The sequence below is a fragment of the Coffea eugenioides genome, chromosome 7, assembly GCF_003713205.1.
Source record: "Coffea eugenioides isolate CCC68of chromosome 7, Ceug_1.0, whole genome shotgun sequence".
Lineage (NCBI taxonomy): Eukaryota > Viridiplantae > Streptophyta > Magnoliopsida > Gentianales > Rubiaceae > Coffea > Coffea eugenioides.
Window position 1 is genome coordinate 17,601,611 of NC_040041.1, and position 13,782 is coordinate 17,615,392.

The window sequence follows — 13,782 nt, forward strand, 5'->3', positions numbered from 1 at the left end:
AAAACTTAAAGCAATAAAACTAGATAAATCGAAAGAGCACTAGAAACAATATATACAATCCCAAAAGAGTTCTAATTACATTCTCCAAAATAGATATTCAGTTTACTACATCCCCACGAGTTAGTCACCGAATATATAAGTAGACCCGATAAAGGGTTCTTATACAGGCCATCAAAATAAGAAAAATGACTTAAACGTCTATCTAAGATAAGCACACCCAACTATACTAGTGTATGTGCCAAACTTTCCCCGCGTCGGCCCCTGCTAAAGAAAATAAAAGAAAATGGGCAAGCTATATGCTTAGTAAGTAAACAGGGGCAAAAGCATAAATTTCACGTAACCACATTTACACAGTAGGAGTAAAGCAAAAGCAGAAAAATAACATCACATAATAAGGATACAGGTGGTTCCAAAGCCAAATCATTTGCCATGCGTGACCTCCTGCCGACACTCCGTCGACCACAAATAATGGTCCGTAGAACTCCACTTGTACTCCCACCGTACACCTTATCACCCTCTTTGGCTAGACACCTTACAAACTTGCTCGAGCGAACGAAATTGAGCTTGGTTCACAAGCTCGAGTCACAAACTTGGTCCACATACTCGGTGAACCGGATTCACAAACTTGGTGACCTCAAACCAGGTTGGACTGACTTCGACCAAGCCCTAACCGGCTCGAATAGTCCATCTAGATCTTGAGATCGGGCCCCAAACTCACAAACTTCACAAGCTTCACAAAATTTCTCAAAAGTCACCCCGAGCCACAAGCTCAAGGGGTTTAGTTCCAAAATGATTCATATACATATGCCATGTACAAATATGTGTGCAAACTAGGGTTTAGGTAGAGTGCGATAAAGTACACCATCGCCTAGGTACCCTTTTCATACATATCGAAATACATAAGCAACTAACACATAAGAGCGGCCTGAATACTTACTCAACGAACAAAAGGGCAAAAGTACGAAATTTGTGCCGCGAAGAATAACTAGTAGGCCCCACCGGCTCCACCTAACTCACCACCGTTTGAAATAGAAGATTGTGTCACATAATATCACAAACGGCTACCAACATATCTAAAACAAGCAAAACGGCAAAATTGGCACATGCGAGTGCGGAAACGGCATACGGAAATGGGAATGGTGGCCTAATCGCTTTGCCGTCAAAAACTGTTTTGAACCTAAGCGAAGCTACGAGTGTTGGATCAAGGTACATGAGGTACCATCGCGAAACTAAGAGGAAGGGCTACAATTTTGATGAAGACACCTCAAACCGGATCTGAACAGAAATAGGTCGAAAGTATGGAGAACAGTGCTAGAAATTCGCACTTTAGAGTGACGGACAGGGTATGTTTGCTGGACCATAACTCCCAGCTCACAAATCCAAATCAAGAAATTCCAAAGGCATTAGAAAGTAAAACATAAGGCTAAAACTTTGATATTTTGACCAAGACCTGAATCCACTCAGAACAGAACGCAAATTGAGTGTCAAAGTATCCGTCAGAACTGTCCAGATTCAAAGGCAGTTCTGATGATCGATCTTGTTTTGATCATAACGGGAGCTACGGAACTTGGATTTCGACCCACTTTATACCGTTTCGAAGCTAAAATCAAGATCTAAATTTCTTATGAAGGAGTCAACACCCAAATCATACGTTATCAAAACAGAAAAAGCACGGTCAGAGGCTAATTTTAAAATGCAACATAAACTAATGTTCAAAACAGGCCTGAGCGTTATATCTATAACTCAGGATACACTAATCCGTTTAATCTGAAATTTTCCAGACACACTAAGGACATACGAGGCTACAACTTTCATGTTTTGAGGAACTTCTGAATCCATACGTAACATCAAGAAAAATGAAGCCAAAGTTCAGATGTTGAACTGCCCTGGTTTTCCAGATTTGCTGGTTTTGCGCACCGCAACTGTACAGTCCGTTTCTATGGTTCTTATACCAGATTTCTAACCAAATTCCTACCAAATAGCCATACATATATCAGCCTATTAGTGGTCCAAAATTCTCTCCTTATTTTACCACAAAATCACCAAACACTAACTAAAGTCCCTATCCTCACTTTATTTGTACTAATGAACTTGATCTAACGTCCAACTAACCAAACCCTAACCAACTAAACTCTAGCCAAGCTAAACTAACCTAATGGAGTCTAGGGTTCCATGATTAAAATCTGATTTTACCAAAATCTAACCATACAAGAACAATTAATACATCACAAATCCATTTACAAGCCAATTTCTCAATCAAAACAACTAAGGAAAGCATTAAAACAAGAAGCCCTAATTCTTTTCTTTTTTTTTTTTACCGAATTTCCAACAGCCACAAAGCAATAAAATTAACCATGAAACTACTCCATAATCATCTTACAATCCATAAAAATGTATAATCACAATAAGAGCATCACTTCCATAGCTTCAAGATTTAAAACCCAAAAGTTTAACTTTCAAGTAAGAGGATATACCTTCAAATAGGCTTTGTAGATGATTAAACTTCAATAATCAAGCACCCAAGTGGTTACTCCAAGATCCAAACTCAAGATGGAAGCTAAAAATTGAAGATTTTTGAAGAAATTTTCTCACCTTCTCTTGCTCTCTCTCTCTCGGCTCTACCTCTCTCTCTTTCTCTCCAAGTTTTGTCTTGTTTGTCTTGTGATTATCCTACAATTCCTAAGGTAATAAATAGTCAAAGATATTAGTAGATATTTATTAGGCTAACCAATCACATAAAAGTGCTTTATTTGTTGTTTTAACCCTTGCACTTCAACTTAGCTTTTATTCTACTCTTGCCCTCAAACATTTGATAATCCTTCAATTAACTCCATAGGTCATAACTTAATCTAGTCTAAAACATGTAATCACACTTAATTACTTCACTAATCACTTTCCAATCTTAATCACCTATACTTAGATATACTTTTTCCATAAATAAAACAATTAAACAACAACCTTTATAACATTGGCAAAATTAGGGTTTTTTTTTTTTAAACCCAACTTAAGCTTTCTAATAAATCATAACACTAAAGGTTTACTAATCTAGGGTTTGCTAACCATTTCAAGCTTGCTAAACCTTTGTAAACTAAAACGAATCCTATATTTACTTGTGCCAAAACATACTAGAATACCGAACATGAACTATAGCTCGAACCTACGAATAATACATAAACTAGGGTTTAATCATAAGTAAAGTTAGGGTTTTCAATCTTGACCGAGAGTAGGGTTTTCTTCTTAGCCCTAAAACCCTAATCTTACCGCATCGAATAATGAATAACCCTATTATCAAACTTAAGAACTGACTGGGGCCTCACACCTTTCCTTTTTGTGTAATTCCTACTAAAATAGAAATACAGAGAAGCTAATACCTAGTCAGTAGTTACTAGTTAACATATCTAGCCTATGCGGGAATGCAAGAAGTTTCAATTGAGTTTCAATAGCTGATGTGGCGCATTCTCATTCACCAATTGATGGTAGTCCTCCTGCAATTGATTGAGTTGGTGAATTGAATTGAGGACAAAAATGAGATTTCACCTCCTTATCTACCTATCCCAATTACTAGACCCACATAGCAGTGACTAGAAACCTCGCAACATCTTCTCCTCCAAATCCCAGAGGGCCGCCGTCTGCTTCTCTCGCCGATCCCTTCTCGCTCTCCCGAACAAAGAGTACGGTTGAAAGAATTGAATCCAAAAACAAGGAAGTTTGAAGAATCTAACTCGAGACTTCAGGTTCTTTATTGCCTCTTAAATTTATTTCCTTTCAATATTTCTTGATTTTTTTCCTCAACGTTCTCTCTTAGTTACCATCTAACTATGCCTGATTTTCTATCCATGCTTTCTTAGGAGACAGAGGCTGTCAAGAGAAGATCATTACCAAGAAAAATTGTATGTCATTTTGCTTCTTTGAGTTTCATTCTTCCAGATCTCGGGTTTTCACTATTATTTTTTATTTTTTGCACGCATTTTTAATAGTTCTCATGTTACTTATTTGTCCCTTTTTCTGGCCTTCTACGACACCTATACAAACTTATGTGATTTTCTATTATGTATGGGAAAATTGCTTGGTGTATTTTTTGGTTGTTTTGGATTCATAGTCTGTTCAAATTTTAGCACAATATTTTTGGCTAAAAACTTGGTGATTATTTTTGTGTAACATTTTATAACCTTTTTTTTTCTCATTTGTTTCCATTTTGCATATGAAAAACTTATTTTTCCTCCTATTCATTGTTGTTCACTTTTCGGGGTGAATTTTATAGGGGTAATGGTTCGTTTAGTGCCAGTGAGTCTAAGCTTTGGACTTTTAGCATAGTTCAGCTTTGGACAGGTAATCTGTTACACTTTATTTAGAAAAATATCTTAGTCAAGCTTGTATACTAATAATTAGTAGCTATCTCTGTCGATTAAGTTACTGTTGATTATGAGAAAATGATTAAGTTACTGTTGATTATTAAAGAATGGCGGTAGGTTTTTGGAGCTTGTAAAAATTTTACTCAGGTGTGTCTTATTTTGAGTATTTTTGACGCCCTCATCTTCAAATGTTTTGATTTTAAATGATAAAACAGTTTTTTTGCCAATTTTGTTGCAGGAGAGGGTATTTGATGACAATCCCGATTTTCATGTCCTTTAGAATTGCCATCAGCACATATCTCGTTGCTGATCTTTTTGTATAAATTAGAGAAGTCTGTTACTTTCTCTTGTACTTAATTGTGTTTTGGTACATTTCAATGTCAAGTTAATAAGTTTGTTTTGTGCTTTCTTTTTTTGAATATTTGGCTTATGTTTGAGGTACTATTGAGGTAGATTTAGCCCGAAGTTGAGAGTTTTCGTCCCTTTTGTAATTTATCCCTCATTCTTCAACTGGTGGATTATGTTTATTAGATTTAATGACCCATGGTTTCTTTTCTTTTTTCAATTAATAAGACCTTTGTTCATTAAATCTTTTGCATCTCAGGAAAGTATTGTTGTGTCACCAATTTTTTATTCATCTGATTTTGCATTTTTATGTTATTGTCCTTGCATGAAGAAAGATGACAACACCTACTTTCATTCTTTTTTGTTCTCTAAGGATATATACATTTGAAGCTTTTTTTTTCTTTTTTGGCTAATAATAACGTTGTTCTTTTGATTTCTATCTCTCAGCTCTCAAATCCTTTGAATTTTTTCTTTTTGTCTTGCTATTGCTTTTGTATGAAGAAGATGAATTTATCAGGGTTTATCTTCAATAAAAGATGAACATTTTTTAGTAAATAGATTCGTCGAAAAAAAACATAGGATATTCAAAATACTGTCTGGGTAATAATTTGAATTAGTAATCAAGGTGCTCATACCTGATTACCACAATTTCTTTATTTGGACCCACTGGAAGCCCCACATGTTCCTTTTGACTTTGTCCATTACTGAATAAAGTACATAAGACTTTCATTCACACATGGTACTGTCATGTTGGACATTCTTAGGAAGTTAAAACCTAAATGAGAAACACACTTGGCTTGAATGACTTAGTAATTGTTAAAGGCTTTTACTTTAAAGTACTTTCTCATGGTCAATTTCCTTCTATAGATATGACTAATTACATTGAGTGTGATCTGGATGTAAAACTTTGAAAAAACATTCAGGTGTTTAGTGCTTCAATCCTATTGTTTTACTTCCTTTTGTGATCTCACATAGGCTATGCTAGATTTCATGGTGTAACATAAGAATTATAACTGTTTTTATTTTCTACTAAATTACATATGTTTGTTACAGGCTGAGATATTAATATTTGCACCATCGTAGAAAAGGATTGTGAAATTTGTTTTCTCAAGGTGAATTTTATTTAGGGGCTTTTTTTCTGAACAGAAAAATGTTAATTTGTTTAGTGCAGATCCAAGGTTTTTTCTTCCTTTTTTTCTAATAAGTGTTGTTTATTCTAAGTCTTTGTTAGATGAAGAAAAAAAAATAAAAAAGATTGCTTTTCTTCATTAAGCCTTGACGGTATGTTTTAATGCCCTTTTTTTTGTGTGGACAGATTTCTTCTTTTTTTTTTGTGTGAACAGATTTCTCTCCCTGCAGTTACTGTAACTTTCAGCCCTCTTTATCCTGTTATTAGTCTTTGGAAAAGTGAAGATGAAAATTTGTGATGGGATCCTATTTCCTTTAGATCCAAATTTATTTTCTTTTACTGTCTTGCTTTACTTATTCCATTATTACTGTTTAGAGTTTTTCTTTTGGGAATCATACACAACCAGCACCTAAAATTCAATTTCTTCTTTGCAGAATTCAACTTGGCCATATTATTCATTGTACATTTGCTGTTCAACTTGTAATTTTGCTCATTCCTTTTGTCTAGAGATGCTAGCCTTGTTTTTGTTTTTTAGATTTTGGTTATTTGTCAATCTTATTGATGGGTTGTAAGATTTACTTTTCTTTTGTTTTATGAACTCAATATTGACAAGGAAAAAAAATTAGTTAGTTTTCTTAGGCAATTTGTAGTTTGCCTTTTGTTTAAATTATTTCGGTTGGTAATGCCAACCTGGTCAGTTACCAGTGCCACTGGTAATGAAGCTATTTTTTAAGCTTATCTTTGTGATGGCGATGATTCTTAAGCTTACCAGTGCCACTGGGGATGTAGTTTGATTTTGCCAACTTCAATGACATTCCTTCATGAAGTTTTCATGTTAGACTGGATGTATATTTTGTCAATGTAGTGAACTTACTTTTTTGTTCCATTTGATAAAACAATAGTTTGAACTAAGACACCTTTTGTCACAAAAAAAATGGGTATAATTGATGTTGTTTTGCTCATGTCTTTGCATAAATCTTGCTTGTCTTTTTGTCCTTTTGCCAAGAGTATGGCTCTTTCATTAAATTTTTGTTGATTTGTACCAAGGGGATTGGCTTGAGTTATCATATTTTGGTTCGATTGAAAATAATAATAAAAATGGATCTACCATGCTATTGCGGTTGTGGACCTTACTACTATTATTGTGCTTAGATTATGTATAATTTGATTCTCTAATGCTTAATCTCAATAAAATTTTTGTTATTTAATTAATCTTACTTAGTTTTTATTTTTGGGGTGCTCTTCCCTCTCCTTTTTTAGTCTATAAGATTTTATGTTTATTTTTTGTGATGCTAAGAGTTGCTGGCACAAAAATTAAATGGCATATGTGTTGAGAAGATTTTGAGTATGAGATAATGGTTTGTTTATCTTATCATAGACAAGAAAGCATATACAATTCTCCTGTCTTTATTGCTTTGAGTCCTATGTGTCTTGCTATTCTGCAACCATTACTATATTTTACAATTATATAGATTTTTGGCCCAACATATTTTCGTGTTGATCATAAATTCCTGTTGAATTTGTTCATGAGCAAGACATTTTTGGTGTACATAGAAAATGTAAGGCAGCATTATGCGGTGATATATTATTTTCAAATGGTGATATATTATTTTCAAACTAATGACATTGTCATTGCTGTCCAATTAGTCTCAAAACAAAAAATAACTCGTCAGCAACTAGGCTGAAATTGTGTTTTCTCTTCATGCTTAATAAAATTACAAAAAATAACTACAAAGATTTTGGTGCACCTTTATGTAGTTTTTTATATTTAATAGCTCAATTTGAATAATTGGACGTTTCTGGGCAAGCTTGAAAGGATGCGCGGTGTTCTCCTATTAGTAATGGTCTACAACCAAGTAGGGGTAAGCAGATTCGGTTCATACCGATTTCATAACCGATTTCAAATTCAATTCGGTAATTTGAAATCGGGTATTTGGTAATTCGGTACCAATTCGGTGCATACCGAATTCACCGAATTCTAATATGGTATAAAATAGGTAATGAGATTATGAATTTGGTAATAACCGATTTCGAATTCAAAATTCGGTAATTGAAATCGGGTACAAAACTGCATTCGAATACCAAATTGATATATAAAATTATATAATATATAGATAAATGCTATTTAGTATTAGTATATACTACTAATACTTTATTATATTAAATAGGTAAATGCTATTAATAATAATTAGTATATGGTATTATCATCATATCATGTACTTATAATACTAATAATATATAATAATGTACAATATATTTATATTATTTTAGTATTTATTAATTGTTATATGACTACAATAATGCATAGTAATACATTACAATATAAGATAACTATAATACTTATTATTTTATACATGAGTAACATACTAACATGACTAGAATTAGATAATAATTAATACATATATGTATAATACTAAATATTAAACAATAAACATAATTAGTAATTAGAATTTAGATATTGGTAATTTGATACATCATTCATGTTTGAATTATTGAATATTTGAATGCGTAATCTATAACTTGCAAGTATTAGTGTACTCTAAATTTACATTACATATTCACTAATCTTAAGGTTTTAAGTATAGATAAGACAACTAAGCAGTGTAAGTGAATGTATATGAATTGCAAATCAATGTATTAGTGTATTGACTTTCACAATAACATATGTAAGTAAATAAGTTTAATTTTGATTTGAAATAAATTATAAGTTTGTAACTAACATAACTTATCACTAATCATTGTAATTTGTAAGTTTGTAACTAATATTACTTATTATTAATCATTGTAAATTATAAATTCATAAATTATTACTAATCATTGTACAGCCTAAGGTTTATTCTAGTTTAAATTAATCACTTTTTATGTGTTCCTTAAATCATAGACTAAGGATTGTAGGTATAAGTGATCAAATAAGTTAAAATTCATATTATCTATTTACTAATCTTAAGGCTTTAAGTATAGACAAAATAACTAAGCTGTGTAAGTGAATGCATGTGAGTTGCAAATCAAGTAAATAAGTTTTATTTTGATTTGAAATAAATTATAAGTTTGTAACTAATGTAACTTATCACTAATCATTGATTCATTGTAATTTATAAGTTTGTAACTAATATTACTTATTATTAATCATTGTAAATTATAAATTCATTGTAACTACTAACTAAATTAGTTTAAATTAATCACTTTTTATGTGTTTCTTAAATCATAGACCAAGGATTTTAGGTATAAGTGATCAAATAAATGCCAATTAAACCACAAAATGATTTGAACATAAGTAATGTGTTCAATTATGAATAAATTTGGGGATCAAATCAGTAATAATTTTTAAATCATTGAGGAGCATAATGAATGTATTATAATTTAGGAGCCCCAATTTATAAATTAAAAATTACAAAATCACTTCATTTGGGAAGAGTCGGATTTCATCTTCAGCTGATGACAAGTGAGAAAACAACCATTGCAAATTTGCAATATTGCATGGTGCCGTGACTGCCGTCACCTAGGGCTTTCACAGCACTAACACTCCCAAGTCCCAATTCCCAAATCGAAGCTGCTCTCCGCCTCTCCGGCCTCCGCCAGTCCGCCGCGCTCTACGTCTCCTGTCGGCTGTGTCCTGCCGTGCTGGTTCATCGCTGCCGAGTGTCGAAGACGAAGCACCAAGATCTCACTGGTTCATCGCTGGTTCATCACTGCTCATCTCTGGCTCGCTTAGGTAAGTGCTCCTCTGTTTTTGGCTCTGTGTATCTGGCATTAAAATGGGCCAAGATCGACTAGGAAATTTGTTATCCTGAATTGATAAGGGGACGAAATCTGAGTTTCGAATTGCAAACTCTAACTGTTGTAGTAGTTTAGATTAGGTGTGATATAACATAAGCTTTGTATTTTATACACAAGAAAGCTCTCTCCAGTTGTGCAGCCTTTAAAAGTTAAGGCCTTGGGGAAAAATTCCACCTTTTACCCGTTAGAAAAATTAAAAAGGAAAAAACTTGCTAAAATGAAAATTTTACCTCCTTGTCCGTGGAGATTCTCAATCTCTGGTGCACATCTAGTGAAAGTACGGCTCCAGAAGTTGTACCTAGGATTCTGGATATGAATTTTCTGCAATGTGTAAAAGAAGAAACATCTATGTATAAATAAGCAGAAAGGTCACCTTAATAAGCTCAATAAAAGTAATCAGCTCCTGAATAAGTAATGAAAAGCATTGGAGCAAGTCTAGAACATATCGAAGAGAGCAATTTAGCTTTTATAACTACAAACCAGTAGAAGGCCTACATATGTCTAGCTTCTTTACATATTTTCAGTCTAATATTTGTAGCTTTCTCATGGCTTGCGGGGGTTGGTAGTTGCTGAACTATAAAGATTGGTTTTATATATTCTCTTAATTTGCTTCAGGGTTTTTTTTAACATAATAGATGAATTCAGTTAGACCGAATTCATTACTGTTTTCGAATTTGAAATCGGGTACCGCATGAATTCGGTAATGCCCAATTCGAAATTGAAAACGGTTTAGATTTCTATAGGTGCAATAACCGAAAAAATCGAATTCAGCGCACCGATTAACCGCATTTGCACCGAATGCTCACCCCTACGACCAAGTAAAAGTCCAAGGCCCAAGGGCCCAGGCAATAAGAAATTAGGAAAAGATTAGGATTAGGAAAAGATTAGGATTAGGAAACATGGGCGGGTCAAATCATAAATATAGGTCTGGATCTTGATATAGCGGATCTCACTTGTACGAGGCCACCCTATTAACTTTCCCTCTCTCCTCGCCGCTAGGTGAAGAGCAGTTCTCCTAGCTGAACCGCAACGCAGCATCTTCCGGCGGCAGCCAACGACGAGGATATACTTCTCTACCTCTTTATCCGGTAAGGTTACTTTATTTTATCTCTCACTTCTCGCCTTTTATTTATTTATTTACTTTTAATCTCACAAATTTCAATCTCTTGTATGCATCGTTTTTTTTTTCTATAATTCTTAGAATAGATTGTGCATTTCTATTTTTACGTTTGTCTACAATTTTTTAAACTTTTTTTCAAAGCTTTGTGCTGGATTTACTAGTATACAATTACTGCTAATTAATTTTTGGTAGTTTTCTTGCTGGACTTTGGGTTTAGGGTTTTGCGTAGGGAGCATAGCAGGAAATAGCAATAGCAATGAGTCGTAGCTTAGGAATACCGGTGAAGCTTCTACACGAAGCCACAGGACACATCGTGACCGTAGAGCTGAAGAGCGGAGAGCTCTACAGAGGCAGCATGGTTGAATGCGAAGACAATTGGAATTGCCAGCTCGAGAACATCACTTTCACAGCTAAGGTACTCTCGTTCCAATGTTATTCTGCCCTTCATTAAGAATTGTGAAAGTGCTTTTCTGTTTCAGGTTTCTTTATGCTGCTTTCGAGCTTCTTAATGACCTTTTTCTTTCACTTTGATTCCAATGCATGATGGGCGGAAGCCTACGATGATTTTCTGTGGCAGGAAAATTGAAAATATGGGATGTTAGTAAATTAGAACTGAAATCTATTCACTCTTTAAGGGGAGGTAACATGGGTTGGGTGGTGAATGCTATTCAGAACACGAGGACAGTCAGTTGTATTTGTGCTCATAAATGATGTATATAGGTTTTCCTAGTAAGAATTTCATGTTTGTGGCATAAGTATTTTAAAACTATTATTGGCAATATGTTCTCATATAACAGAATTCTATCCAACTAAATTCCTAGTCGTGTATTTGCTTTTTTAAAATTAAAATTCTTTGATCTTACATGCAAAACCGTTCTTTAATGTGTATTTTTTTTTGTTGTGGGTAAGGTCTTTAATATGTGTTTTTATTGTAGAATTAAGCATCTTATTTTATAACGTGTCCTTTAGGTGTCAGATGCACGTCTCAGATTTTACAACAAATTAAGTGTCTTCTGCACACATGCTTTAGAGTTCACAGTGTGTCGGACTAGTTGGGGTTGGGGTTGTAAGGAACTTTTTGACTTGTGGATGCTCATTTATCGTACTTATTTTAACTGACAGCTGGTTTTAAGAGTATTCCCTTGACAATTTCATTGAATTTGGACCTGTCATTTTTGACATTCATGAGCAATTATTTCCAGTGCCATATAATTTCTTCTACACCAATGGCTACAGAATATAAGATCTCTTTTTGAATTGTTGATAGATTCTGAACGGTCTCTTATCCTTTCATGGATCTTTGAAGCACTGATATGATTTACATCTTTAGCCGCCTCAATCCTGATATTTTCTTTTTTAAACCTCTGAACTGAAGCAAATTAGCTTCAAGACTTAGTTGTTTTTGACTGCCTATTAGAGAGAGTTTCATTGGATTAAGATGTTATGTTGTGCCCTTTTGGCGTTTTTTAGTCTTGTGGAAGACTAATTTTGGTCTGTATCTTTACAGGATGGCAAGGTATCACAACTGGAGCATGTTTTCATTCGAGGAAGCAAAGTCAGGTACAGAAAGTGTAATATAAAATGTTTTCTGATTCTCTCAACTGCTTTTTGAGTTCTGATCACGGGTAAAACAAATTTTTATCAGGTTTATGGTGATTCCAGATATGCTTAAGAATGCTCCAATGTTCAAACGTCTAGAAGCTAGAATCAAGGTGCTTTCCCAGTTTGCCCATGTGTATTAGAGTGTATTTGTGACCATCACAGCTTTGCTTACGCTTTTTATATTATCTTTTGAAGGGCAAGGGTTCAGCACTTGGCGTTGGACGGGGACGTGCTGTTGCCATGAGAGCCAGGGTAAGATCTATTTCGTGACTTTTGCATCTTATACTCCAAGATCATTTATTTAAATCTAAAAGTTAGGAATGACACTCCATATCCGTACTGTAAGCTCTAAAATGCATTATGATCTCTTGTCAAGAAAAGGCAATGCTGGATGGCCACTCTAGAACTGGGATTTAACAAATACTGTGAAACAAAGAGAATGTGGTTTTACGGAGCATGTAAAATGATTAGTTTGGAGAAATAGATAGTTACAAATTAAGTTTTGTGGAGTGAAGTTTGCCTGACTGTGCCATCCGTGTATGCAGGCTCAGGCTGCTGGTCGTGGAGCTCCACCTGGTAGGGGCGTTGTGCCACCTGTAAGGAGGTGATCATTCCAGAATATGATTGTAATCTTAAGAGCGTCAAAGCTCGTATATTATGCAAGGGAGATCATCAAAGCCATGTTCTGCTGCCCAGTTTGGTATAGGATAATATTCTGCCTTTGAGACCTTAAAAATTATGTACGCTTTTGAACTTGGCTAGTGCTCATTTAGAGACGTGGATGGTTTTTCAATTTACGCTTCAGTTTTAGCTGATTCTAAAATTTGATGCAAACCAAATCGATTGGCTGTTTGTTAGTAATGTAGCGAAAGAAGTCAACATGGGAAGTCGTATTCCGCTGTAACGTGGAAATAGCAAATTGCCTCCATTCATAATTACTTGTGCAGATGCAATAGCGAGCAATGCAATAAGCTTTTTGAAAAGGATGGATCCAGAGTTTGAATGATTATCAGGATTGCAAGGCCAGGGAGGAGAGGTTGGTTTTTGGTGGCGAAACGCAGTTGATAATCCGGACTTGCGTGTACCTTTTCATTAATCGCTGCCCTTGCTGCTACAGAAACACCTTTTATTGCCTTCTGGTTGGAAGATCCAAAACTTTGTGGTTATATTGAATGAGCGGTCATTAGGCAGATTATTTGTGCCTCTGACAAATTGAACTACCTTTGAAGGAGACATTAAATTATGCTAATTGGAACCCGAGCCAAGTCATGGCTTTTCAAATGAAATGGAGCAATTCTAACTCAGATGTTTTTCGGCCCAGTGTGCACCAAAACAGACATTATTGCTTGAAATCCTCCATTATTGAGAAATTTTTCTTCTTTCGTCTATTGATTGAACACTATGACGAGGTATAGCCTGGATTGTACAATTCCTTGTCCGTCTATTTAGGCATGGTC

General features: G+C 34.5%; 1 protein-coding gene across 1 annotated transcript; it reads left to right on the top strand.

The window, feature by feature from the left end:
- The first annotated feature begins 10,605 nt into the window (after nt 1-10,605).
- On the top strand, nt 10,606-13,229 carry LOC113777715 (small nuclear ribonucleoprotein SmD3b-like). The gene is made up of 6 exons (XM_027322897.1): nt 10,606-10,691; nt 10,941-11,138; nt 12,231-12,283; nt 12,369-12,435; nt 12,521-12,577; nt 12,871-13,229. The coding sequence occupies exons 2-6, from the start codon at nt 10,980-10,982 to the stop codon at nt 12,931-12,933; spliced, it is 399 nt and encodes a 132-aa protein (XP_027178698.1). The 5' UTR covers nt 10,606-10,691; nt 10,941-10,979; the 3' UTR covers nt 12,934-13,229.
- The last annotated feature ends 553 nt before the right edge of the window (nt 13,230-13,782 follow it).